This window comes from Rhamphochromis longiceps, linkage group LG16 (genome assembly GCF_057381845.1).
Source record: "Rhamphochromis longiceps isolate RC_006_pf linkage group LG16, R_longiceps_female_GT1.1, whole genome shotgun sequence".
NCBI lineage: Eukaryota > Metazoa > Chordata > Actinopteri > Cichliformes > Cichlidae > Rhamphochromis > Rhamphochromis longiceps.
The window spans coordinates 25,590,239-25,617,902 of NC_140572.1; the positions used below are offsets into that span (position 1 = coordinate 25,590,239).

At 41.9% G+C, this 27,664-nt stretch overlaps 2 protein-coding genes across 2 annotated transcripts; both read left to right on the forward strand.

Annotated features, from left to right (window-relative positions):
* The first annotated feature begins 6 nt into the window (after nucleotides 1–6).
* ehhadh (enoyl-CoA, hydratase/3-hydroxyacyl CoA dehydrogenase) lies at nucleotides 7–10,514 on the forward strand. Its single transcript, XM_085384217.1, has 7 exons — nucleotides 7–262; nucleotides 1,541–1,644; nucleotides 2,554–2,723; nucleotides 3,081–3,192; nucleotides 4,556–4,660; nucleotides 7,363–7,704; nucleotides 8,135–10,514. The coding sequence occupies exons 1-7, from the start codon at nucleotides 189–191 to the stop codon at nucleotides 9,385–9,387; spliced, it is 2,160 nt and encodes a 719-aa protein (XP_085240343.1). The 5' UTR covers nucleotides 7–188; the 3' UTR covers nucleotides 9,388–10,514.
* Nucleotides 10,515–11,372: 858 nt separating this feature from the next.
* Nucleotides 11,373–27,455, forward strand: LOC146651235 (UPF0524 protein C3orf70 homolog B). The gene is made up of 2 exons (XM_085385411.1): nucleotides 11,373–11,935; nucleotides 24,870–27,455. The coding sequence occupies exons 1-2, from the start codon at nucleotides 11,752–11,754 to the stop codon at nucleotides 25,565–25,567; spliced, it is 882 nt and encodes a 293-aa protein (XP_085241537.1). The 5' UTR covers nucleotides 11,373–11,751; the 3' UTR covers nucleotides 25,568–27,455.
* Nucleotides 27,456–27,664: the final 209 nt, after the last annotated feature.

A 27,664-nucleotide genomic window follows, 5' to 3' on the forward strand; every position in this document is an offset into this window, starting at 1 on the left:
TCTCTGCTTCCGATAGGGGGCGATAAGCGCGAGTGTTTGCCGCAGAAGAAGAGCGTTTGTTTACACGGAGGGGGAGGAAGTGTGACAAAGGTGATGAAGGATTGCTAACTGGATTAAAGTCAAGTTTCAAAGTTCAGTCTGCACTGCAAAAAAGAGAGTGCGACAACTCCAAGTATTCCTTCGACACCATGGCTCAGTACACTCGCGTTTCGGGATCCGTGGGCTTGATTACTCTCCAAAGTCCTCCCGTTAATGCACTCAGGTGAGCCGATTTAATGAACTTGGTCTGCACAACTTCTTATACTGCATTTTTCTATTTTTTAGCGTGTCTCGTAATGCGAATTCACATGTGCCTGATTGATTTTATATACAGTAGAGCTGTAGCTGCAACAGCAATTTGCAGCTTACACAAGAACAAGTAGAAAAGTAGAAAGTAGAAATCACGAAAGAGAGCTTTGTGCACCAGAAGATAGTAACTCAGGGGTTTTACCAGAGGGTGGCGTCAGAGAGAGTGATCCTCTGATTGCTGTTGTAAATGGCTTGAACCATAATCTGTCAAACATGAGTGATATCAAGTCTTTCTGTGCCAAAGTTGAAGTGACTGTTATGTCCTTTATTTATCCAGTAAAAAGACTTATCATACTTAATGTTTTTTTAAATAAATCTGGCCAAGAGGGGAGTAGAAAATTAAAACAAATACCATATTAGTTGTATAAAGATATTTTAATTTGCCATAAAGAAGTGGATTGCTTATAATGTAGAGCGCAGAGTCGCTACTTGCAAAACAGGTCCTTTGTTTATTTTATATACACCCCTTCATAAACCCTGGTGTCTACAGCCTGTTTACAAATAGACACAAAGGTTTTGTAGTTGGTACTTTTTATAGACGGCTGTCTCATCATGCAGATTATTCCTAAACTGGCAGCTGCCATTCTTCTGCATATAGAGTCAGTAGGTTTTCATACCTTTAAGTACATTTTAGTGATCGGTTAATCTCATTCACGGCATTTACTTCAGGGTGATTTATTACCACCGCTGCTTTAGGAACAGCTTGAGGCTTAATACATTACAACAGAGAACTGTGATTAATTAACAGCTCACTAAAAACTCACCCAACCACAGTGTGATCTACTGGACCCTGGAACCTTTACTGGACCTCACAAGTTTACTTTAAGTCACTTAAGCTGTAGCAATAAATGAATCTATTTACTCCTTAGTTATGCTATCGTTGCCCTGTTTTATAGACATTTTCTCATCTTGTTTTTTTTTTTGTTTTTTTTTTTATTCTATTCTGATGTGTACCTTAACGGGAAATCGACTGTATGATGCATTTTATTAGCTTCGTAAGATAAAATTATCAAAAAATAAAGTACATAGATGTTAATTATCAAAGTTTATACTGCTGTGCCTGTATTTGTTACATGCTTTTATTTTAAATTTGTGAAGAAGGGCTACAGCAGAACAGTTTACTGTTAAGTTTCAAATTTCACAAAGGGTGGAAAAAAAGGCCAAATAAAGTCGTGACTTTTTCCTCATGCAGTGCAGCGGTGAGGCAAGGCATTGTGGACTTGATGCAGAGAGCACTCAGTGAGCCAGAAGTGAAGTCTGTGGTCATCTGTGGCCAGAATGGGATATTCTGTGGGGGTATGCACATTTATTTTTTTATTTTTATTTTTTTTATTTTATAATGTAAGTGTCTCTGTCTGCCCATCTTCTTTCACTTATCCTATTGAAATTATTTTTTAAAGTATATTTTAAAAACATGCTCCATGACAGATTGGATCAAGTTGATCCCACTTTGTTCTTCTGGTGTTTTCCCTTCAATTTGAGTTCCCTTCAGAGTGGGCACCTCGAGTCCCTAAAAAGGGAACAAAGTAAAAAAAAAAAAAGGCCTGTATTTATATAGCGCTTTTCTAGTCCCTAAGGACCCCAAAGCGCTTTACATATCCAGTCATCCACACATTCACGCACACATTCACACACTGGTGATGGTAAGCTACATTGTAGCCACAGCCACCCTGGGGCGCACTGACAGAGGCGCCCCAGGGTGGCTGTGTCAGTGAAGTTCACAAGCAACCAAACATATTAGTGATACTCTAACAAAATAAACACATTTTCAGTAGGTTTTTTTTTTGCCCTTTTTATTAATTTAATGTTAATATTCCATCATTAAAAGGTGATTTGTTGCATACACATAATGCAGTAAACAATACAATACATGGCATTTGCAGGTGTAAACACAAAAGCAAAACCAGAAGTAAATAATTTCACATAGAAATAATCCTAAACTGTACATTTTTCAACTATTTGTGTCATTATGTCCACCATCATTTAACTTGGAGCTTATTTGCTTAACCGTTGTGTTTCATTCTATAAAATATGAAAAATAGAGAAACGTGTTTTTTTTCTCAACTAGAACCCAAATATGTCTGTCAGACAAGGTTGAGAAAAGTAGAAAAGAGCTACACAAAATAATGAATTGCTGATCTGCATATCATGACCTTTCTTTCTCCAAGTTTCTGATCATTTTGTCAATTTGAATTTATGCAACAGGAGCAGACATCAAGGAGTTTGGGGGACAGATGTCTGGGCCTCCCCTGATACCGATGATCCATGCCATCGAGGCTGCTTCCAAGCCCGTGGTGGCAGCTATAGAGGGGATCGCTTTAGGTGGAGGCCTTGAGTTGGCACTTGGCTGTCATTATCGGATCGCACACTCTAAAGTTAGTTCATGCTTCAGATCTCTGTCCCTGTCAGCCAGTGTCTCTTTAATGTCAGCGATGTAACGCATCGATGTCTGTCAGTATCTGGCATGTTGTGAAGCTTTTGCATAATAATGTTTTTTTGTTTTTTTTAATAAATTTGCAAATGTCTAGAAAAAGAGTGAGTTTGTCTGTCAGACTTGAAAAGGTTCTTATCTGTCCAGAATACATTTGATATTTATGTCACTCACAGAAGCCAGGCAGAATAACACATATCATATTCAAAGAATATTTCCAGAAACATTTTTCTCTAATGTCTAAACCTCCACAGTTCAGTACGTCCCGTTTATCAAATTTTGTGCCTTTATGTCTTTTCAGGCCAGAGTGGGACTTCCAGAGGTGACTCTGGGGCTGCTGCCTGGTGCAGGGGGAAGCCAACGTTTGCCGAGGCTCATCGGTGTCCCGGCTGCCTTGGACCTCATCACCACAGGTAGCAGAAAGAAGTTAACACTGTCTGACTTTGATTAATAAAGTTTCCTAAACTTGGCGACTCCCAGCAACTTTTGGTTTCTGAAGAAGAGCACGCCCTAAAACGTTTGATAATAAAGCACCCAGACGTGTCACTGTATGCAGTCCTGCTAAAAACTAATGAGAAACTATTCAGTAGCTTGTAGAACCGCCTATAGAGGCAATAGTTTGACTTTATAGCCTCTCACATCATGTGTTTACAACATTGCTTCATTTCATTGAGGTTTGCTGGCATTTGAGTATACAGAGCTCTCTTAAGGTCTCAACACAGCATATTAGTCACTGGGCCTACAGCAAGTGTTGTAGATTTGCTGTTGTGGTTGGGCTCATCGTCCAGTTCAATGACCCAATTTTGGCCGAGCTTTAGCTCACGGACAGAGAGCCTCATATTTGACTCTAGAATACTTTGGTATACAGAGTCTGAATGATCAGCCCTTCACCACAGTGGTTAACTGTTGTTGTGAGGTGTTTGTGCTGATGCTGTGTTTTGTTTTCTGTGCATTATGACCAAACATCTCCACTTTGTCTCGTTTGTCCAAATCACATTGTTCCAGAAGTCTTATGTTTTGTTCAGATGCAATTCTGCAAATAGAGCTGTGCTGCCTCTGGAGAGAAGAGGCTTTCTCCTGGAAACCAAACAAGTCATATTTGTTCAGTGTGTCTCTGATTGTACAACCATGACTTTAATATTTAACGAACAAACTAAGGCCTAAGATGTTGCTCTTAAGTTGGTTTATTTTATTTTTTATTTTTTGCCGTTTCTCTGATTGTTGCACGCTGTGACCTTGAGGTGAATTTGTTTGGATGTTGGCAGTCTACCAAAGCTCCTGCTTTCATAGAAATGCTCACACTTGCTAATGATCATTTATTTAACTGTATTTGATTAGCAGCACCTGTCTGCTGCTTACCCCTGTAATTCCTATGGAAACAGCAAGGGTTTTTTTTTTTTCTTTTTTCACATGTGACTGAAAATAAAATCAAAATAAACCAGGAGACAGTTTACATTGATGACCAGCAGAGGTCAGCGTGAATTAACGTTTTACTATGTGATGCTGCAGGAGCGATTCACTGCCCTGTTCAGAATGTCTGAAATGTTCCTCACAAACTATAATTCTTCATCTTTTGATTTTTTTTAAAAGTCTATTTTACTCTATTATGCTATTTAGTTTTGTGAGACGTTGCCTTTATTTAACTAAAACAGGAGATGATGTGGTTTTAAGCTAAGCGTCTAAATGCCAAGGTCACCTGAAACGGTCATCATTAATTCATATTATGTTCATCGTATCATTCATATGGAGCCTTGACGACACTCATGTCTCCCACAGGTCACCACGTGACTGCCGCAGAGGCACTGAAATTCGGATTAGTGGACCAGATTACTGATCACAACACTGTGAATGTAGCTGTGAAGTTTGCCCAGCGAGTCGCAGGTGAGATGTGGATGAAGGGAAAAAAAGAAGCAAATGGTACTCACTGGCTTATTATACTCTCTCTCTTCACTGGTTTAAAAATTGATTCTGTGGAAGCAGGGAAGAAATTCCACCTAGAGCAGTTATTTTAGGCGAGTCTGACATCAAGAAGCGCTGATATGTAGGTTGTGGAAGTAAAAGGAAGGAGAAAATGCAGCAGCCAGATCCTTCACCACAGAAGCCATAAATGTTTCATGGATCTGTCAGATGTGCTCTGATGTCTTCACTGCTTTTGCTGTATTATTCAGAAGGGCGAAAAGGGACAAACTTTCCTAGAATATTCATAACGGGCCCTCACCAGTCATTTTGGAGGATGAGGATTTCCCCCACACGTGCGTACCAGCCTCATTTACTCGCTGAATGGGCTGCGAAGTGTGCCACATCCCTGTAGTTTAGGATGATTTATCAGTCAGTGGAAAGAGCGGCCCATTCATATTTGCTAGATGGTGATAAATAGTGACAGAAAGCATTGGTAGACTCAGCCTGAATGAAAAAGTATGACAAAATTTTTCAGTCATCTAGTTTACTTTTTGGAAAAAAGCCTCAATTTTTACCGGTCTTTGCGCTAAGCTAAGCAACCTCATATTAGGCACACAGACACAAGTACTATGAAACCTTTCATCCAACACTCAGCAAGAAAGCGGAGAGGCATATCAGAATGTCCTATTCCCTTTATTCATTTGAGCATTTATGAGTGCTATATTCCCTCTAGTACTGCAGAATAATGCACACACCACCCACTCTGCTGTGTGGTTCGGTGAGGGGAAGGTACATTTTGTTTAGTCCTGCCTCGGCATAGCTTATGTTTCTTCTCCACGAAAGGAACGTGAGATGATGTTTTCATGACTACCCTGTAGGGTGCGTGCTAGATTTTTTTTTTTTTTGATTTATTTATTTTTATTCCAGAGATGTCATCTTCATCTCTGGTGAGATTTCTTGGCAGTGACGGCTCATTTCGAAGGCATTTATGTTGGCAGCAATCTCACTACATCTGCACAAAACGTCAACAGTTAAGTCTTTAGGTTTGATTTACAATCAAAAGATGATTACAGTCTTGTGCTTTTTTTTTTTTTAAAAAACATTTTTTTTACACAAATGTTTTTTGTTTTTTTCCCTCCGCAGTCTACTGCCAAGTTGACTTTGAGTGGGTGAGGAAGTGAGTGTTGTTGGTAAAGCCGAGGCTTAGAGTGAGTCAGACGGAGAAGCCAACGGCGTACAAGATGGGAGATTTGAGGAGATCGGGCCGAATCTGTGGAGGTTTTTAACAGATATTCCAGTCTTTTAGGTTGATTAGCAGGGGTTTTAAGTAGGGACGAGAAATGTGCAATTAACTTTACAAACCGAGCGTGACTGTTTGTGACATCGAGACGCGCAGCTGACGACACCCACGGAGTACAATCAGTCTGTGCACACAGTGTGTGGGTACATATTTATCCAAAGAGCAGTTGCACTTAAACTGATGCACGTGTGGCCTCGCAGATGTACACACACACTCACACACACTCACAACACACACCATATACACGCAAGCTCGCGAGTCGAGGCTGGTGACGAGATTAACTTTTTTACCCCAGCGGTTGCAACATCTGTCCCGTTACATCTGTGAGGACGGCCAGGATTCCCAACTGCTGCGCAACAAATCCACAGCTCGACCATTTACAGATTAAGCGCTTCAATAATACTCTCCTAAATTACACAGGAATCGCATTGCACTGACACACAATACTTCACAGACATTTATTGTAGACAGAATGTGCATTAAACTGGTTTAAAATGACCCTCATAAGTCATTCCACACTTACAGTATGTTGTTTTAGGCAAAATACCTCCTTACTAAGTGGATACTCATAATCAAATATGGCCACTGTCCCTTTAAGCTTTGCCATGGTGACCCAGTTTCTGGCCCAGACCCATGGCTGAGTGTAATTCAGTGGAGCTGTGAAGGATTCTGACTACTGTCCCATGTAATCACGTCAGAGGAGACAGGAACGGGAATTAAGATTTTTAACAAGGTTTTAGCCGAGTGGTCATCTTCTTCACAGTCATTGTTCCTCAAGCTTGAACACATCAGATGGGAAATCTTACGTTCGAAAGTTTTAGTATCTTTATATTAAATCTTTTCATGTAATTTGGCGCGTGGGGGGAGAAATGATGTTGCTCAAAGGATTGCGAATTCAGTTTATCCCCCCCTCTCTTCTTTGCTCTCACAGTTGGAAATTTACCTGCTATTTTGTCTGTTTTGCTTTTCATTCTGTTTCAGATCTGCGTTATTCAAGGTGAATGGTAACAGTAAACTGGCAAGGTCCCTCCCATTATCTGGGAATGGTCTGTCAAATCCCTCTGCACGTATAAGCTACCGGGCTATCTAGTGATTGAGTGGATGAGTGTGCCTGAAAAACCAATTACACCTGGACTGTGTGTGCTGAGAGCTGGTTGACAAATTTGAGAAGGTGGAAAAGAGTGGTACCTCTGGAAGATGGGAGGCACTTTTCGGTTTGAAAAGTTGAATTGTGCAGAGGCATCTGCACAGAAATCAGAAATGTAATTGCAGACTACAGGTTTAGCTGTCAGAAGTGTGACGAAGCTGAAAGCAGGCGATCATTCGGCTGGGGTCACATCGTCCTTTTTTTCTTTCTTTCTCTTTTTTTTTTTCCCCCCTGCAGATCAGCCGCTGGATGCACGTCGTATAAGCACATATCCGTGTCTGTGCCCCTCTGATGTGGCTGTTCTGTTTGAGGAAGTGATGCAGAGGGTGCGCCGGACTGCCCGTGGAGCCATAGCACCAATTGCGTGTGTCCAGGCGGTGCGCGCAGCGGCCACCCTGCCCTACAATCAGGGAATGGAGCGGGAGAGAGAGCTGATGGCTACTCTCTTCACCTCTGGCCAGGCCCGCGCTCTGCAGTACTTTTTCTTTGCTCAGAGAGCCGTCGGCAGGTGGAGCATGCCCAGTGGAGCCCGCTGGGATACGAGCAAGCCCAGGCCTGTACATAAAGCAGCTGTGATTGGTAAGGGCTTTTGTGGCTTTTAATTTCTACTTGTCCCAAGCTTTTCATTTATCACAAGCACGTTGACTCATCTCACTATCCGAGTGGCATCTCTACATCCAGGTTGCCTATGGAAACTAAGCCCTTGTTTACACTTCAGCTGAGTTTTAATGGATGTCTCTTCCCTGCCGCGAGGCTTGGATGTATGACAATCTGGATATGTGAAGCTCAGCAGCTTGTGTATTAAAATTGCAGGCTTTGGAAAAACGCTATGCTGCCAATGTAAAACTATTTACAGTCTAGCATTGCACAAAATGTTCCGTGTATATATTTATATCCTGTAATTTAACAGAAATGTCTCTGGCATTTGCATGGCTGTTGGTTCCGATATTTTTCCCCCCCCTATAGTCAGCGTGATTTTTGGTTTTGTTTTGTTTTTTTGTCGTTTCAGGTCTTGGCACCATGGGAAGAGGCATAACTGTTGCCCTTGCACAGGCAGGGTTCTCCGTGGTAGCTGTGGAGACTCAAGAGAAGCAGCTGATGGAGGCAAAGCAGGCAATATCAGGCATGTTGGAGCGAGGGGCTAAGAGACGTGGGGTCGCTCCTGCTCTAGACAAGATCAATTACGGCCGTAACATCCAGTCGGTAGCAGATGTCGACCTTGTCATCGAAGCTGTGTTTGAGGACATGGCTCTGAAAAAGAAGGTCTTTCAGCAGCTGTCCGCTGTTTGTAAACCTAGCACGTTCCTGTGCTCAAACACCTCTGGATTAGATATCGACCAGCTGGCCTGTCAAACCCGCAACCCAGAGCTTGTGGTTGGGATGCACTTTTTTGCTCCAGCCCACGTCATGAAGCTGCTGGAGGTGGTTTATGGGCCAAAATCCTCTCCTCTTGCTGTGGCAACTGCCATGCAACTGGGAAAGAAAATTGGGAAAGTCAGTGTGGCGGTTGGAAATTGTCGGGGTTTTGTGGGGAACCGCATGCTGAAGCCGTATTTGGAACAAGCCCTCTTCTTGTTGGAAGAGGGAGCCACACCTGAGTTTGTGGATCAAGTGCTGGAGGAGTTTGGGTTTGCCATGGGTGTGTTCAGAATGTCTGACCTCTCTGGGCTTGATGTGGGCTGGAAAGTGAGGATGGCTGATGGCTTGGCAATGCCCGACCCAACAACGGGACAGCCAACGAGGCTCCGACAAGGTCGTAGGTACAGCCCCCTGGGAGACCTGCTCTGCGAGCAGGGACGGTTTGGTCAGAAAACAGGCAGAGGGTGGTATCAGTATGATAAACCTGGCAGTCAGGTGGCTAAGCCTGACTCTTGGTTGCACAGCTTCCTTGATGAGTACCGAGCCCGGCACGCTTTGGTGGCACACCGCATAGACCACCAGGAGGTGCTGGAGCGCTGCCTCTATTCCATGATCAATGAGGGCTTCCGCATCCTGGAGGACGGAATAGCCGCAGGGCCTGAAGACATCGACGTCATTTACGTGTTTGGCTACAGCTGGCCTAGACACCACGGAGGCCCCATGTTTTACGCTGCCACAGTTGGCCTAAACAAAGTCCTTGAGAGGCTCGAGCACTACTACCAGGCTCACCCTGATGTGCCCAGCCTGCAGCCCTGCCACTTGCTCAGGAAGCTGGTGGCCAGCGGCAGCCCACCAATCCAAAAGTGGAGGGAAGTGATTAAGAAAGTCCGCAGCCAGCTGTAAACAACATTTCAACTTTAATGTGTTAATGCACTTCTGAGTTTACAAGCTGATTAAATGTTGACTTGCATAATCAAATAATAAGAAGCACCTGTAAAACTAAATGCATTTACCTTAAACCAAAAACGGACCTCCTGTCTTTGCCAACCGCATTTGTTTTTTATCGTGACAGGAAAATTGCTCACCTCATAGATGAATATGTTCAACATGAAATACTAATAAAAACAGTGTCTATTGTGTATTAGTAGCAGTAATAAAGATTGATACAATAGATTGATCCAAAAAATTTATAGTGCAAATCTTCAGGAGTAGAATGGCACGCGCTTTAAGGAAAATTAACCATAATTTGGAAAAATAAACTGAAAGAAAAGTGTGACGGGAGTAGATGAACAGCACAGTACTGGGGATATTTGCAGGAAGCAAGTCATCTTAGTGTACGTGAAATGTCAGCTGATAAGAATAACAGAAGGAAGAAATTATACATCTTCAGCAGAGATGGATGACTGCGGGGAGGAGGGACCTCCTGTGGCGTTCAGCAAAGCACTTAGTCATTCTGTCTCTGGTGGACCAGACCACTGTGGAGAGGCTGGGCAGTGTTGTCTGTAGATAGACAGACATATACTTTATTGTCCCCATGGGGGAAGTATGACTTGGACACTGCAAAGCCAGACCCCTCAACAAATATGGGCACTCGGCACCAACAGATACAGATTTAAAAGCCCAAAGGATAAGAACATCACTCAGACTGGATTTGAACTGCAGCCTCGTTTTATTTTGATCTTACTGACAGTTTGTACAGTTTGACTGTATTATCATTTCTTATATTTTGTCTACTTTATTCACACACGGAGGTGGACACAATACTAGGAGTGGCCACAGTGAAAAACAGACCTGACCAGGCTTTGAAGCCAGCGAATGTATTGCAGCAGATGAAGCTCTACAGAGGAAATAAAACTAATAATTGTGAATAAAATGTCTTTACTTAAGTTTGTGCTTTTAAAATTGTTTACCAAAAACATATATGGCACATAATATGCTAACGTTTGAATGTAAATTAACTTTTTGCTTTTCCTGGTTGTCACTAATGATACTGCACAGTATAATCTGACTCTTCCAATAAAGACTTTATACAATCAGGTGTTGATCTGTTGTGATTTATACAAAAAAATGAATGATTGGTCCTCATCAAAATGATGCAATATCTAAAATCTAAAGTTTATTTAGTCAAATAATGAATCATTAAGGAAAGTGTGATCGGTATAAGCTGAATATATATATTTCAATTAAATTAAACATTTTACATTATATTTATATATGTAACATGTAATCAGATTACTTCAAGCAGGCATTTTGGGGCTTGAATATGTTTAAGTGTAGCGTTGTGCACCGCTTTTATTTGGCTTCTTCACGGGGTTCCACGTCACTTGTCCACAGGGTCTCCTTGGGTCTGTGTTTTCTGCTGACTCAGCCGAAGCGATGACACAGGAGAGCCGGGGGAGACGCGCAACTCTAAATTGCGTTTATAGAAATCAATGGCTCACTCTCAAGTAAATCCCATCCCACGTCCAGCAATGAACAGATGTTCGGGTTGCCACCTAGCGGTAAAAACACTCCACGCTGAGCAGCTGGCTTGTGTTGATGTATTGCTCCATATTCTTTCTTTCTTTCTTTCTTTCTTTCTTTATTTGTCCCCGATCTGCAGAGTTTCTGAAACCGTTAATGCACTTAAATAACGCACGCCCATGCGTAGGTGTTAAGAATAAATAGTACGAGATCTAGCAGCAGACTTTCATGAATCAAAACCACCAATCAAAATGCTACTCTTGGGTGAAATGCGGAATATATTAATGTCATAGTCAGACGTTGATCTTTTGAAGTTTTTTTTTTTTTTTTTTTGGAGGGTCTGATGAAAGCCTGTGTGTGTGTTTGAAGTGTGCAGAGCAGCTGGCTTTGTGTTTGTGGACTCCTCCCGTTGTGTGATGAAGTTCAGATGCGCGCCGTTGTTCCGTACGCGCGTCACCAGGGGCACAGAGGAGCTTCCCGACGCGAGGGGTGGATGGAGAAATGTGTGGATCACGATCACGGGAGGCTTTGCACATGACATTACCCCCCCTTGCCTCCTCGTTTGACTGACGCTCTTCGACTTTTACAGGATATGCCGCCACCCTTTGTGTAAACCGAGCTGCTTTGGATTCACACATCCAGCCACCGTGTTTCGTTTCGCGTCTGTCTTCCAGCAGAGAAGCTCTACGGGGCGACTCGGACCGTAAACATCGCCTCGGTCACTGGCCTTTATGTTGTAGGTTACTCAGAGGAGCCTGAGTGCGTGTTTTATTTTTTTCCCCCTTTGATACAGGAAATGTTGGCATGGCTGCCTCGGGAGCACATAAGTGTCCGAAGAGCGAGAAGTTGGACGAGGCGCAGGCTTTGGCCAAGAGCTGCGCTGGGAGACCAGATTTCCTGCCTTGTGATGGACTCTCCATATGCGCCACGCACAGTCACGGGAAGTGCTTCAAGCTGCACTGGTGCTGTCACTTGGGCTGGTGTCACTGTAAGTTTGTAGTTTATCAGCTGCATTTATTTCAAAGAATCGATTCTCACTATCACCGAAGGCATTGCTGGCAAATGTGCGTGGTATTTGGTTGTTATGTGTATGTGTTTAGTTAAAACCACACAAGCACTGTTGCCTTCCTCCACTGAAAGGCTCAGAATGAGGCAGATATGAACTTTATTTGTTAAACAAGTTATAACGCTTCACAGATTATGTAAAGGTTGTCCGTCAGTCTGATTTCTTACATGCGCCTACAGGCAGCATTGGCTTCCCCTCGGGAGAAGCTGATGTCGTTTCCTGTTATTTGATTGTTTGTTTGGTGTAACTTCTTCATTTTATTGCTGTACTCGCTCCTGTAATACTTCATCATCAGTTTATATGTGATCGAAGTTAATTCTTCCTACCCTTCTTCTTGCTGTATGAATAGTTTATGCCGTCTAGACAATGGAGGCTGAACAATTTATAAATTTACTAGTAGATTTACTACTGTACAGCTCTGCTATTTTTTAAGCTTGTTTTTCAGGCTTTGTGAAACTGGTCGACACAGTCTGATGACACAAACCCGAGTCACCACTTTCATTTCTCTTTTCAGGATGATTCCGTGTTTTATTTTTGAGCAAAAGTCCCGTAAAAGCACACAATGACCAGACACAGTTATTCCCCCCATTGACCTACAGTCTGATAATTCACTTCTCTGTGCCACTGCTGTCCAAAAAAGCAGATCACTCTTTTATTATATTGGCAGTGAGTGTCGTTAACACTCACTAGGGCAGTAGAATATGTATTAATCCACTGCTGAAAATAGTCCCAGACTAAATCCACTATTTACTCCCGTTTTTTAGTATTATGCCTTAACTGTGAAAATTCCTGAGCCACAGCTGTCTTTGTGACCCATTTTTTTCAAGACAACAGGGAGGACTGTTGGAAGGGCTGAACCCTTATTATTTTTTTACCTACTGAAAAATGCAATTTGTTGACAACAACAAGAAATGGAATATTTCACCATCCTTTAATATGTTGTAGCCACAGCCCTCATCACATGCTCACACAAGTATCATGCACTCAACTGCTATTCTTGAGCCACAACACTGAACTCTGCAGCCTTGTAGTAATTTCATTTGTATCGACTATTGCATTGACTGTAATGGGGATGAAGTGCAGGGGTGCAGCTCCACTCGCACACGCACACTTTCCTTTCCTTTCCACTTTGTTTGTGCGCCACGCTTGCCATTTGAACCTCGCTCGACCTGACACCCTGAGACCACCGCAGATTCCCAGTAGCCGGGCCTGCACCTGACAGGATGTCCCTCTCTCTGTGCTGCCCTAATTTATCCCCATCTCTGGCTGCCCAGAAAATCCTCAGATCAGTGTAAAACACAATCACCATCTACCCTGCACCACTCACTCTGAGCTTATAGTGTGCAACTGCACAAGTCACATTGTAATCTTTGCTGTGTAATCGTTGGATTTAGACGCCCGCCTCCGTCCGGAATGAGCCAGGCGGTTTTTGAAATATCAGATGTGGCAGAAAAATGATGAATTCCTTCCAGTGTTTATTACAAGCCACATACAGCATTTATGACTCCACGCAAAGCCCATTCTGTGTTTCATCATTTGTCAACATTTAGACTTGCTCCTCCTTTCAGTTTTTGAAATGTTCATCACTCTGACTGAAAATGTGCCACAAAATAGACACAGAGCTTGTTATGATATAGGAGAAAGAACCAGGCATATCCTAATGGAGCTTCTCACCTTCTCATCTCCTTCCACTGCAATTCAAAGGTTCCCCTCGCACCACGGTGAAAATAAACCAGCTAAGACTGCTGAATCAGGCAGAACCAGGGCACCCAGTGAGAGAAGTACACTAGCACGCCTTCACAAAGCCTTCCTGCTCGGCTCACGCCCTTCTCCTCTAGAAATCCATAATAACACTGGATGCAAAAGCAGGAAATGTTGTAACAGCCTTATCTTGTCACGTTTTCATTTTGAATGTGCCTGCGACGGCCGCCTGGAGTATAAACTTATTCTGAAGCTGATAATTGTGCATTCACCACAGGGAGTCTTGCCGGACTGCCTTTTTAATTACATTTTTAATAGGTTCCCAGCAAAACAAATACAAAAGGTCACTGCATATGAAGACTCAGCTCAGCAATTTAAATTCACAAACTAAAATTCTTTCCATTATCTCACCTGTAGAGCAGCGTGAGATGATTTGGTGTGACTTAACGCCTGGCTTCTTCTATTTTTATGTGCCTGCTGCAAACTGAACGCATCCACAATGCATTTCTTCCAGTTTTCCAGACTCAAATCATGTCTGCAGGCTAGCACAGGAAAAATATGTTGGATGGTCTTCCAGTGTTTTCCATTTAGTTGTGGAAACTTTTGACAAAAAACAAAACAAAAACGACCACGGAAAAAAGATGGTGGAAACTAGAATTAGATGTAGGTGGAAGCAATGTTCCCAGCTGGTGACAACATCAGTCCAAGCCTCTCATTAGCAGTAATTAGCTGTGTTTAGTGTCACCGCCAATATGTCATGTCTGATGAGGGCTTTTGCTCAAAGCGGCGCTGAAACCACCTGGCTGAACACTTTTTTTCCCTCCTTCTCTCACTTCTCACACTTTATTCTTTAAGAATTGATTACAATTACCAAGCAGAGCAATGAATTACTCATTACGAAAGCCTAACAGAGTCTGTAATGAGTCCTGAACAGTCTTGTCAGTCTGCTTGTACTCTGCCAGGACTAATTTTGAACTTGTAGATACAAGAAAATGGGATCTTTCTGTCAGGCTCCCAGGGCAGTCTCATCCGTTACACCACGCAGCAGAAGCTCGCAACTATTTCTAAAGGGAAATACAGAGATTTGTTGAATATAGCCCTGTGCTGTATTGACCGGTTTGGTGACGGGTTCAAAATTTATAGCACTGCCAAATCATAAAAAGCTTCACCGATTATAAAGGGATCAATATATTGTCAGCACGGGCCTGAGGGGATGTTTTTGATTGATTGCTCATGTTTAGGATCTGCAGCCCTTCAGTCGCTTTAAATGCTGGTGTATCAGTGATGGATGCAGAGCATCGCTTTTGTTTTAATGGACAGGTTTGTGTTACTGCCATCTGACAAGAATACCTGACCAAGTCGGTTCTGAAAAGACTCCAACTTTGTCGTGTCCTTACTTAATTAATAAGAAGCACGTGTCCACAGGATTCATAATTTCCACGCTCAGTTGTTGCCCATGCAGAGGGCTTCAAATTGTCTTCTTCTTCTTTGCATAGAATTGAGGTTTCAGCTACTTTATTCAAATCGGTGTTTTGATCAAAATGAAGAAGGTTCATAGCATTTCTTCCTTCAAATAGTGCTAGCACAGTTTGCTGAACTATTTGTTATATACAGGAAAGTCTGCACAGCAGCCACTGTGATGGTTTTGATTTTAAATTCGTGGGCAGACAGCGCAGGAGCTGTTTGTCCAATCAGATGCAGCTCGGGGTTTGTTGGAGGCTCCAGGAGAGAGAGTGCACCTTTTAGTTCTCTGTCTAGTGGTTTTTCCATTAGTGTGCGTTGCTGGAAAGTAACATGAGCCCTTCCTTTAGACTGCTGAAACTTGGAGCTGAACTTTAGAATACATCGTTACAGAGGAAAACACCGCAGCTGGCATGCAGTTACTTTTAACAGGTCCACAATTTAGGTGGCAAATTTGTTGTGATGTGATTTAAAAGGGCAAGAAAAAGCCTTAACTGTTTCTTTTTGTGTGTTTTTATGCATGATGTGATATCCAGAATGCTTCCACGCATTATTTCTTTATTCGTGTTTATTCATTTTTGTTCCGTTCCTGGATTTTGCATTAACCGAGGGAAAAGCAATCGACTGTTTCATTAACAAGACACTTTGACAAGTCGCAGAAAGCAATAAAATCAACAATGGCTGAAATTTGTTTAGCTGCTTCGGGCGCATTGATCATGCTGGCTCATTGTCTCTGTAATGGCTTACAGGACACTGGCGTGTAACGGCGCCTTGTTATTAGTTCCTATGGATTCTCCTTAGACTGTAAAGCAGAGTCAAGTAATCGCCAGCAGTTGGGGACTTCTTTGGTTAGACTGTGAAAAAGCCTACAGGAAAAAAAACCCCTCAAATGGCCTCAGTAGACACCTTCCTGATGATTTCATGGTCTCAACCTCCAGTTTCACATCCTACTGAAAACAACATTATGTTTATTTTGTAAATTACAGTCCCCATTAGAGTTGAAAACAATTATAAAGCAGGTCGGTGATCTATCACGGCTGCATGAGCACCCAGTGTCCCCTGATTTCTCAGAGACATCCCCCGTTCTTTGTGTCTGGTTTTAGAACGAGATGGCACGAACAAAGGGGTGACATCACGGTGGCCACCTACAGCCATTTTTTATATACAGCCTGTGGTTTCTCTTTCTGTGACGGGCCAAAATCTCTGCTATAACAAAGGCTTGCTTTGCTGATTGGTCACTAGAGCATCAATAGATCACTTTTGGCGTGCACAGAATGATTTCATAAGATAATTACAGATTGTTTAAGAGATCGATTCTTGGCCATTGTCGCCAGGAGTGATCAGTATCTCTTTTTAATGGACAAAAAAAGTCTTAAAGGGGAATTCTGTCAATTTTACACATCAGTGTGTGGTTACATATTGCGAGGAGCACTCATGTAAAGGTAAAAAAAATCCCTTTGAATTCCCTTCAGTGCCTCTTGAGTCAGTGTAGGCTGGAGGTGTGCAGTTGAAAAGAAGTGAGCTTGACAGACATCTGTAACCTGCTCCTTATCTCTGCATGTGGCTACATTATCTGCTACCTGCACAACACACTTGAATCTCTAACCAAACTGTCACGTTTGTATTGCTTTGACCAGAAAAAAGTATTCTCTAATTAGAATAAATAAAAGAACTGTGTTAAAGCAGTGCAGTGCTAAATCAGTGGAGGGCTTTTCAGTGGTGTACTGTTTTGTGTGCACAGGGACACAGTCAGGAGTGTTTCATTAGGGTTACAGACTAAACAGTGGACTTCCAAGTGGCTGCCTCCGGAGGCATGAAACAGGAAGCACGATGCCGGGTTGGACCGTCCTCTTCCATGAAACCTGAAACTTGTGTTGTTTCCCCCTTAGCGCAGCCCCTTTTTGTTGGCCAGATTTAAACACAAAGAGCAGCGGATGTTGGAGCCTGTAGTATCCGCTGGCCGACTGGGCGCAGCAGCTGTTATGAGGAATGATAACAATCTGCTAAAATAATTGTTTTTGTTCGATGGGTTTTGCCAACATGCTGCTTTGAACTGGTATGTGGCACATTCAGTGGGCTACGTAAAGCCGGTTGGCTTCAGCTCAAACATGCAAAATATCAAACTGAGGGGGATGTTAATGACTCATTCACTGCTGAGGCTTCGACGTGAGCCAATATCGAAATGACATAATGTGTGTGTGATGCTGACTACATGTTGGGCTTGTCAACAATAATCCAGCTGCAGCTGGTAGGGCAGTAGAAGAGTTGATATTTTTTACAGTGTGATTTTGAAGGGGAGCAGGGGACTGATGGGCTGCAGGCAGCATTTTCCAGAGAATCTACCTCCTGTATTAAAACAGTTTTTGCAGCCCTCGGCCAGCTACAGGCCCAGGAGAGAGGAGGCGTGCAAGATGGAGACGTGCGGTAGCAGAGGAGTACTCGACTCCCTCCTCTGAGCAATCTGCATCTCCCAGGGATAAGCTGCTTGTTCTTCCACTTCCTTATTAACCTTTTCAACTCTTGAGTTTTACTATAAATAACTTTGCATCTTTACGCAACATTCTTTGTGTACCGGTTTCAACACTTTATCTAGCTAAATAATCACTAAAATAATCCAGATGATGTTTTTTATGTATATATTGAAGATACTTTTCATTCCCTGCTTTCAAATTGAAAAAGCTGCTTTCGTAATTAGAATTTTGTAATGAAAATCTGTTAATTCTTCATTGGCTTATTTACATCTCCTTTAGTTAATGACCTCATTTATATCCCAAATGCTTTTAATCGGTCCCTGGTGAACTTGTTGGGTTTAGCTGGGTTTTAATTGTAACGTGATGAAAAGCTTTTCAGTCGAGAGTCATTCCTCCCCTTCACGTTTCGCCTGTGTAGATAAAGCTTGTTTTGTTATTACTCCACTTTTCATTCTGTTGCCCTCAAAAAACTGCTAAACAGTGAGTCACAGCATCGCCTGCACGCACACTGCTTTATAATAGTTAATTTAGCTCTTTTCATTTCACAAATGCAAAACGAAAAGAAACACGTTGAATATTTTTGCTTTGTCCATGAATGAAAAATGTCCCATGCCGGGAGTTTGTGCAGCATGTGGTGAATGTTGCAGACTGTCCTTTCTTTGTCGGGACATGTGGTCTTTGTTAGTGCGGAAATACAAACATGCACAGAGCGGGGGCAGCACACGCAGAGGTCACCCAACAACTGACGTCTGACGTTGTCATGCGAGGCCTGCAGCACCGGGCAGCACATTGTTAGAGTACAGCTCAATATCAATAAAGCTGCTCAGACAGAGCTGGTGTCGGTTTCAGTCGTCACTGAGCAGTGTACGTACATACAACCCTATAAAAGCTATTGCTGAGTGCAATATTTATTTTAGTCAGAAAAGAAATGCAAGTTTTATCAATCTTACATAATTTTAATCGCTTGGAAAGCCCAAACATATTCTGTGGGTAGTTTTCAGTTCCGGTGGATTGGTTTTATACAGGGGCGGGATTGGTAATTGGTTTACCAACGCAAATGAACTCATTTGTACACCTCAAAATTGGCTCAATTTACTGCAGTTTCAAGCTAGTGGTCTCAAAAGACAAAAAATAATAATAATTGTGTGCACAGCATTGTCATCAGTGCGACCAGGCTGGGCTTTTAGTATGCTGGGTGCTGGTATTCGTGTCGAAGCATAGTGTAGCTGATATTCACATGTTGGTTTTGTTCTTGCATCGTAATAGTTATATTCTTGTTGTGATGTCATAGCTTTCAAGTGTGGGGAAAAAAGGTCCTTGATTGTATAAAACCCCCCATCAACATTTCATGTGTTTTCTTTATTAATTTATACAATATAATAAATATACTGTCAAGTCAGGTTTGTTGTTAGCCAAGTTTACGTTACTTATGTTGGTTTGCTACAGCCTTTAATAGCACTAGCTAACCCCTTGAACAGTGTTGGTCAAGTTACTTGAAAAAAGTAATCAGTAACTAATTACTGATTACTTCCCCCAAAAAGTAATCCCGTTACTTTACTGATTACTTATTTTCAAAAGTAATTAATTACTTAGTTACTTAGTTACTTATTAAAAACACGATTTACAACCTGAAGAGGTGATAAAGCGATAGATCTTTCAGCCCAATTCTACTTTTTCTCCATCATACAAAATGTAATCAAATGGAAAAGTCTCTTTTTAAAACTTGTTTTATTAGTTTTAATCTTTTAACTTTATGCATCAAGCAAAAAATTTAATTATATGCAACATTCTCTGACTTGAAGAAATTAGTTTAACATTTAAACCTATTTTCTGCACATTCCAGCACATAATATAAAATATTTTTTTGTGTTTACACTCACTCTTTCAAATAGATGCAAGTAAAACACAGCAGAAAATAAATAAAATCAAAGACTAGCGGTCCTGTTGCTCTATTTTCACCTGTAAAGCAGGAGTGGGGTAGGCGGAGGTGTGCTCTGGTGCAGGTGTGCTGCAGCGGTCAGGTGAAGAATCTGCGAGTTTCTCTGTGAATTTCCCATTACGTCGTTGCGTACTCGGAGCTTGTTTAGGGTTTTTTTTTCGGTGTAAAAAGAAGTTTTCTTCCCACGAACGATGGACACTAATGTTTTTGTCACTTTTTATGGAATCAAACTCAAAGTAAGTACTTCCACGTTTTAAACGCTGCACGCTCATACTCTCTCCTGTACTCGATATATTGTTGATCTGCACACAGCTGTTGTCACGAACGTCGCACTCGCTTACGTCACTGTCATGAGACATTCTCGCAAACAAATCACGGTTTTAGTAACGCAGTAACGCAGCGTTCCTACGGGAAAGTAACGGTAATCTAATTACGGTTTATGCAATAGTAATCCCTTACTTTACTCGTTACTTTACTACTTAAAAGGTAATCAGATTACAGTAACGCGTTACAAGTCACATGTTACTGCCCATCTCTGCCCTTGAATGCTTAGACAATGTCGTTGGTCAGTGCGATGTTGAGCCTGATGATGCAGGATCAACACCAACATGGGGATATCAGATCGTGCGTCCAAGCACCACCACTGATCTGATTGTTCTGTTGGAAACTTGAGTGGATGAACATACAGAGATGAGGTGCTCAAACCTGTACTTATGATGTTCTTACTGTAGCACTGTGGCTATTTCAGGAGGACAGTGCCCGCCCCCTCTCTGCCAGCAGTAGAAAAGGCTTTTCTGAATCAGGAGGATAAACATTTAGTCCACATATCTCTGCTATTATGTCTCGGACATGCTGGGTTGATAACCAATGACCACTGCAAAGCTGCAGGCTGCGCAGATGGAAAGCAATTCCTTAACAACAGATCTGGACACTTGTGTGTAGAGGGGTGACTGCTCGTATCACATCCAAAAAAGGCCAAACCTCATATTATTGTCTTGCGAGGACTTATATTGTTGGATTATAAAATCTAGTTAAAAGTAGTTTAACAGGATTTCAATTCTAGTTTTTGGCTATGGAGAGATTGGTACTTCAAACTGATATTTCCACACTACAGAGAAGTGCACAAGAGTAGAATTATTCAGGAATTTTAAACTAAAAGCATCTGTAAATTTTGTAAACGTTTACTATTGTCAGCTGTTTCTTGGATGTAACTTCTGAGTCTGAAAAATCATTGGAGCCAATGTGGAAGTGCTTTCAAGTTGTATTCTTTCTAACAGCCAACAGTAGGCGACTCCTCGGGTTTTAGAAAAAAGTTTGGCTACGCTGAAGTCTATGCGAAAACTATCCTTCGGCTCTCTTGATCTGTGGTCTCAGAAAACAGTTTTCCTGATGTGTTTATGGTTTAAACTGATGGTGTTAAGTCTTACTGAAAACAACATTATATTTATTTTTATGTTACGGTCCCCATTAAAAGCAGAGTATGCTTTAGGGCTGGCCAACCTTGTGATTGCTACTATATGAGCATGAAGTGTACCTCGGTTTTTCACTCAGATTAACCCGCCACTCATCATGTCTGGTATTAAAAACACTAAGCTGACTCGAGCCTTGGCTACAGGACTTTAATAAACAATTCAATAAGCGTTTAATTGATGTAGAAACCAAGGTCGCTCAATGAAACAAAAACCCAGCTGGTGTAGTTTCTTTTAAACCTTATTTTGTCATGATCCTGGGTCTGTTGACCCAGCGTTTTGAGTTTTAGTTTATGTAAGCCCGTCAGGTTTCCTAAGTTCATTTGTTATCATGCCTAGGTGTTTCTAGTTCTTATTATTTCCCCCTCGTGTTTCCAACTATGTTAAATCTCCCCTGCTCTTCATGCGTTTCATGTCTGTGTCTTACGTTGTCAAGTTCGGGTTGTCATGTCTATGTCTCTTTATGTTTCCTGTTTTATTGTGAAGAGGTCTGGTGTTTCTGTGTTCATCGTGTTCAGTTTTACTCTCCCACGGTGACGTCATTATGTTCATGTGTGCCAGCTGTTTCCCCATGTGTTCCCACTTCCCTCATCATCCTGTGTGTATTTAGTCCGTGTGCTTTCAGTCATTTGTTGTCAGGTCGTCTGCTCATCCATGTCTCATCCCCAGGTACCCATGTCAGTTCACTATGGTTAAGCTTTTTCATGTTTTGTTATTAGTTCACCCAGTTTAGGTTATTGTTTAGTTTTCACCGATGCCCGATTATTTTTACCCTCATTGCTAGCCTCAATAAACGGCTTGTTTTGTTTATCCACACTACGTTTTGGTCTGCGTTTGAGTCCTCCTCTGCAACACATACGGTCTGCCCCAGCCAGACCGTGACATATTTGAGTTTCTCTTTCTGTGTTGTTGACATGACTGACTTCATTTCTAAGCAAATGTCACCCTTGAACTCTTCCTTCCATACAGAGGCCTTTGGGGGGTTTCACAAAAATCTGGTCCAACGCCTTCATTTATTTCAAGCACGCAACCTGTTATAAGGAACCGAGAACTTCAGATGACGTCGTATTTTTCACTTGCAGATTCTCCACACGTTGGCAATTAAAGAACGAATAATATGAGAACATTTAAAAGGTTCTGTTTTTGCATTATGATTGTTTTCCGGCTTGCAGTCTTTTTTATGTTTATTGGATACGGCACATAGTCCCAGTATTAAAAAACAGAAGCTTGTTTTTTTTCCCCCAACATATAAAGATTCTCTCTTCTCATTTTTTTTTCTCAGATTATTGTAAGTGAGATTTATCACACATACCGTACTGTCCTCGGGGCTCACAGAAACAGTGATATTTCTAAGAAAGTGCAGACACCTTGTAAATTTACAGACGAGCTGCACTCCTTCTGCAGGGCTGCTGAGGACAAGCAGTGTTGGTGTAGCGTTAGCTCCATATGCCTGTCTGTTTTGTTGTCTGACTGTGCATCTGTCTGTCTCCTAGTATTGCTCATGTTATTTGAAACTCCAGATGGATGAATGCAATTAGATGTAATATGCTAAAAAAAAGGCAACTAAATGTCAACACATCTCCTTCTACAGCTTTAGCTCTCATTTGTTGCCGCTTTCAAGCCTGCCTGAATGGGCTCATCTCAGTCTGAACATGGACCATTGAGTTTCTCTCATTAAGCAGAACAGCTACTCTACCTCCCTTTTTGTCTGCATCAATATTAGCTCTTGTGTTTGATATTAAAAATATTTACAAAGTCTGAAGATCCAGCCACATCCTCTTAAACGCCTCGCACGCCACGTGGCTAACGCAGTCTTGTATAATTTAATAGTGAGGTGGTCGCGTGAGTTATTCCACAACACTGCAGCTCATCTGTAAGGCTTGTGCTTGCTTTAAAAAAAATGTTCTTCAGCATTGAAAACTCACTTTGTTCATTCATCAAAAAAAAGATGGCCTCCTCCCTAATTTGAAGCAGTTTGATATTGTCAGTGTAGCCTAGGAGAAGAGTTTGAATGGAACAAGGCAGCCACTAAAACAAAGGACAAGGACACACCACGAGAGGAAGAGAAGTGATGCGTTGGCTTGTCGTCTTCTGTAGTTTCTCTCTGTCTCCTGGGAGCCAGTTAAACACACATCTGAACTGCAATATTCAGGCAGCACAGAGTTGGAGGTGGTGGGCTGCAAACAATGAGTAACATCTGGGAGCTGTTATTTTGAACTATCACCAGCAGAACTTAATGTGGCATGGCTTAGAGTCTTCCAAAAAGAAAAACTATAGAAACACAGTCACTGTGCAGAAAAAATGCTATTTATTGGATTGAGAATGCAGGCTGCCTCATATATTAGAGCTTTGTATTTATATTATGTCAGTAATTCTAGTGTTAATCATGAAAACATCGGCTGTAAATATTGTACACACAAACCCTGTTATTTATTTTTTTTATATTTGAAGAATGAGTCTTGCATCAGTATTGAAGGGTCAGAAATGATTGTTGCTCCGCTCCAGCTGGCCTAAAGTTTACACTGTTTCAGTCTGGCTGCTGTTTCATTACAGATGTTGGAAAGAAGAAAGGCGTCTTTAATTTGGCAGCAGAAAATGCTTTATTATCTCAAAATTACTCATAAGATTAAATAGGTGATCATCTGATTTTAGATAGATAGATAGATAGATAGATAGATAGATAGATAGATGCAGTGTGGGGACTTTGTCTTTGTCAAAACTACTTAAATGAATGCAGGAAAGAACAATCATATTTTGCTCGACCATGCAATACCATCTGGAAAGCATCTAATTGGCAGTGGTTAAATTTTTCAGTGTGACAATAATCGCAAACACACCGCCAAAACAGTAAAAGCATGGCTGGATAAAAAAACAACAACAACAAAAACCCCACAAGTCACAAAATATAAACAAAGGGCATTGCAAGACTTTGCATGACTTTACTGTGACATCGACAGGGATTTGTTAAGCTAGCATCTTTCTTAGATTTGGGCATGTACTGGAATGTGTGGGAGTGGTTGACGTTCACGTACTCATGCTGTCTCCAGCATTGCTGTTGTGACTGAGATTGCTTGCTGTTGATATACGGTGTGTAGGTTTTCAGTCATCCAGGTCGCTGTAGTCCAAGAAGCTTGGGAAGAAAGCGATTGGACTCCGAAATTTCTTCAAGAAATTTAAAGTCCAGTCGCTTTCCTTCCAAGCTCCTTAGAATACAATGACATGGATGACTGAGAACCTACTCAAAAACCCAAATTTGATTTTTCCAAGGAAATTCTTGTCATATCATTGATGCTTGTTGATGCACATTGTGTCACTCAAACACACTCCTCTTCTCTTAGTGTTCTTTTTAACTATATACTGACATTTTCTTGCCTTTTTGGGAGCTGTGTTTCTCACTTTCAGATGAATATAATAAATCCTTGCTATTTTCCCTCCTTTTAAACATTTGCATGGGAAAGCACTTGAGCCATCAGCTGGTAAACCCTTCACAACATTTAGCTGCAGAATTTTTCTTTGTGTTGTTTGGTGTTTGGCAGGTAGTTTAGTGGGTTTGAAGAGTTTTTCCTTTCTTTTTTTTCTGAAAGCAGCTGCATACTGATGACATATGCAGATGCCAGAGGTGGGAGTAAATGGTGAAGGTGTGGGTCTGGAGACCAAAACGATTAGCTGAAAAATGCTACAAGTGGTTTAGGGGATAATTTTGTGTGGGTTTGTCACTATGTGCAACAGCTCTGCCATACAAGTAGGCAGTGGTGTCATTGTTAAAATACAAATGAATGTAACTGCATGTTTTGTTTTGTTTTGTTTTTCTTTAGGCAAGTACGTGTACCAGCCCATGACCAATGTGTGCCAGCTGCCCAGCACGACCGTGCCGCCTGTTGGCTCAGAGTACAGCAGCACCATCGACCTGTCCGTCTCTCTGGCCGAGCGCTTCCTGAAACTCGCCCCTTGCTTCAAGTCCCCGCCTCACCTGGAGTCCCCGAAGTACTGCGTGATCGCGGACCTGTTTGTGGACGACTACATCGTCAAACGTATCAATGGGAAGATGTGCTACGTGCAGCGTCCCCCGCCTCCTTTGCCAGAGCCGCCTCGTCCTCCTACCCCCCCACCACCTGCTCCAGCTACACCTACGGTTCCCGAAAATCCCAGCCAGGCTCAGCAACCGCCCAAACCGACACCGTCAACTCAAAACGCACCTGCACCTGTGCAGCCAGTGCAGCAGGTATACGGTGAACACAAACACCCCTCCCCACTGGATAAGGTAAAAGGTCCCAAAATGGACCACTGTTCTTCTCCGTCAAGCTCCGAGGACTCCGGCATCAACGCCCTCGGTCTCCACTATTTGGAGTCCTGTGAGGAGGAGAGCGAGGAGGAGGAGGAGGAGGAGGATGACGAGTTGAGCACAGATGGAAACTCCAGCCCTGGGAGCCTCTGGGATCAGGATGACTGTTCTCTGCTCTCTCCCTCCAAGTCTATGATAGAAATCATCGAAAAGATTGAAACAACTGTGTAACTGACATGGCATCAAGGTGGAATTGATCTATAAGGAACATCTACGGAGCAGAAGCTTATTATTGAGAATAACTCTCAAGGATTTATGACATATGGACCAGTAGGAAACAAACCCCTCCCTAACGCTTCAGCAGGGCTTCGCCCGGTTGTTTTGGGATGAATTTGTTTTCCTGCAGGTGGCTGAGGACAGCGCACCTACAATCTGAAACAGCCTCTCCTCTGCCCGCATCCTCTGCACGGATTGAATTTGCTGAACTTATTACAATAAAGACAGAAGCACAAGAATATCAAGAACATGCACAGTTTACCAAAAAGACCTCCTCATGGTCGTGTGGAGAAAAATCAAAAATACAAAAAAGAATCTAGAGTAGGTGCACATCAGAGGAAATAGGAAAACAAGAAAAGGGGGACACTTTTTTTGTGACACTTCTCTTTAGGTATATATTACTGGAGCTAAATTATGTATGAACCAAGGTGGTATGAGTATGTTTCATGATGATAATGAGCAGTTAGGTAACTATTGTGTTCTCCAGTCAGTCAGTCTGTCAGACTTCGCTGCAATTCAGCATTCGAGTGGCAGATAAGCATGCCATCCCTTGTTCTCCGGTCAGTGACTCCACCCACACATATTAGTAATTCTGACTCTTCAGCGTAATAACCACAAGGCCAGCTACCTCTCGTGGGCCTAAAGCACACCGGCCTTTTAACTCCTTAATTACTCAGCTCTGAGCTGCTCAGAGCAGGCGCACCTGCTTTTATCGCATTATTAAAAAGATTTGTGGCCCACAGTTTGTCTGCACTTTACTGACACCATCACGGGCAGTAGGGTAGGTAGGTCAGTGTTTGACAATCAAGAATTACAGAGAAGCACATTCCTATACTGAACCTGCCAGTGAGGACCAAGGATACTCTTATACCTTCTAAAAAATGTCTCAGACTTTACAGAAAATTTTTCTGACCACCTTTTCTGGTCAAGCTGAACTGAACGACAGTCCCGTTAAGCAAAACATGACTTGCACTGACCTCTATTAGCAGCCGAGAAATTGAATAGCATGGACGCGTCTCCGGTACAGCTGCAGTGACAGGGAGGGAAGTTGTCACAGTAGACACAAGTGAGACAAATATCGCTGAGGGAACATATCTAATTTATAATCTCATAATAATAATAACAATAATAATAATAAACCTACATTGTTAACTAGTTTGGGGACTTTTGAGAATGAAATGCCTTTTTCGTGATGACCAAAAGGGGGGTCTGGGGAGGTCATTCATTTTAGAGTAGTAGGTTACATCTTAAAAGATATTAGAGTGTGAGATAGGATGCCTGAATACCTGTTGTGATGTTGTGATTGGCATAAGAAACAAGTAGCTTATTAGTCAGATAGTAAAATGAAGCTGGGCGGCGTCTTTTATTTTAATGTTTAAAAACATTATTTTCCAGAGAGCTATCAGCAAAAATCACCACAGTTATCACAAATATTTATGGCTGCAATGTTATAAGCACTAGATGTTTAAAAAAAAAAGATGAAGAAGAAGAAGAAAAAAATCATTTTGCATGACTGCATTCACTTGCAGGATTCCCTCATGTCAAACTCCAATTAAAAACATGCTATCAAAGAACAAAGAAACCCTGTAATAGTTATTAAAACAAGGTGTTTTTATTCAGGGACAGCCCTGGACATTACACTGAGCACAGTCCCTTATAATGCAGTCGAAGAAAAATGCATTTTGTTCTTATTCTTGTTATATTATTATTTTCATATGAATAAATCTTAATGAAACTCACCTTTTTTCCCTCTCTCCTGGTTCATCTATTGTGGACAGCGCGAACACCCTCTGTAAAAAGAAAATGCACTCAAACGTCCTCCACACGACACACTGATGATGACTAATGCTCTCCAGAGCTGGAGTGGGTAACAAGAAAAAAACAAAGTAAAGTAAAGTGAGAGATACACTCGAACTGAGTCACTATTTCAGCTGTGGATGTCTGATCTAAACTGTGTTGAGGTATGTATCTTGCTGCCTTTGAAAGCTTTAATTACTTTGTGCTGCACATTTTAAACATTTTAAAGGGGCAGGAAAAACATTGGGAGTAGGT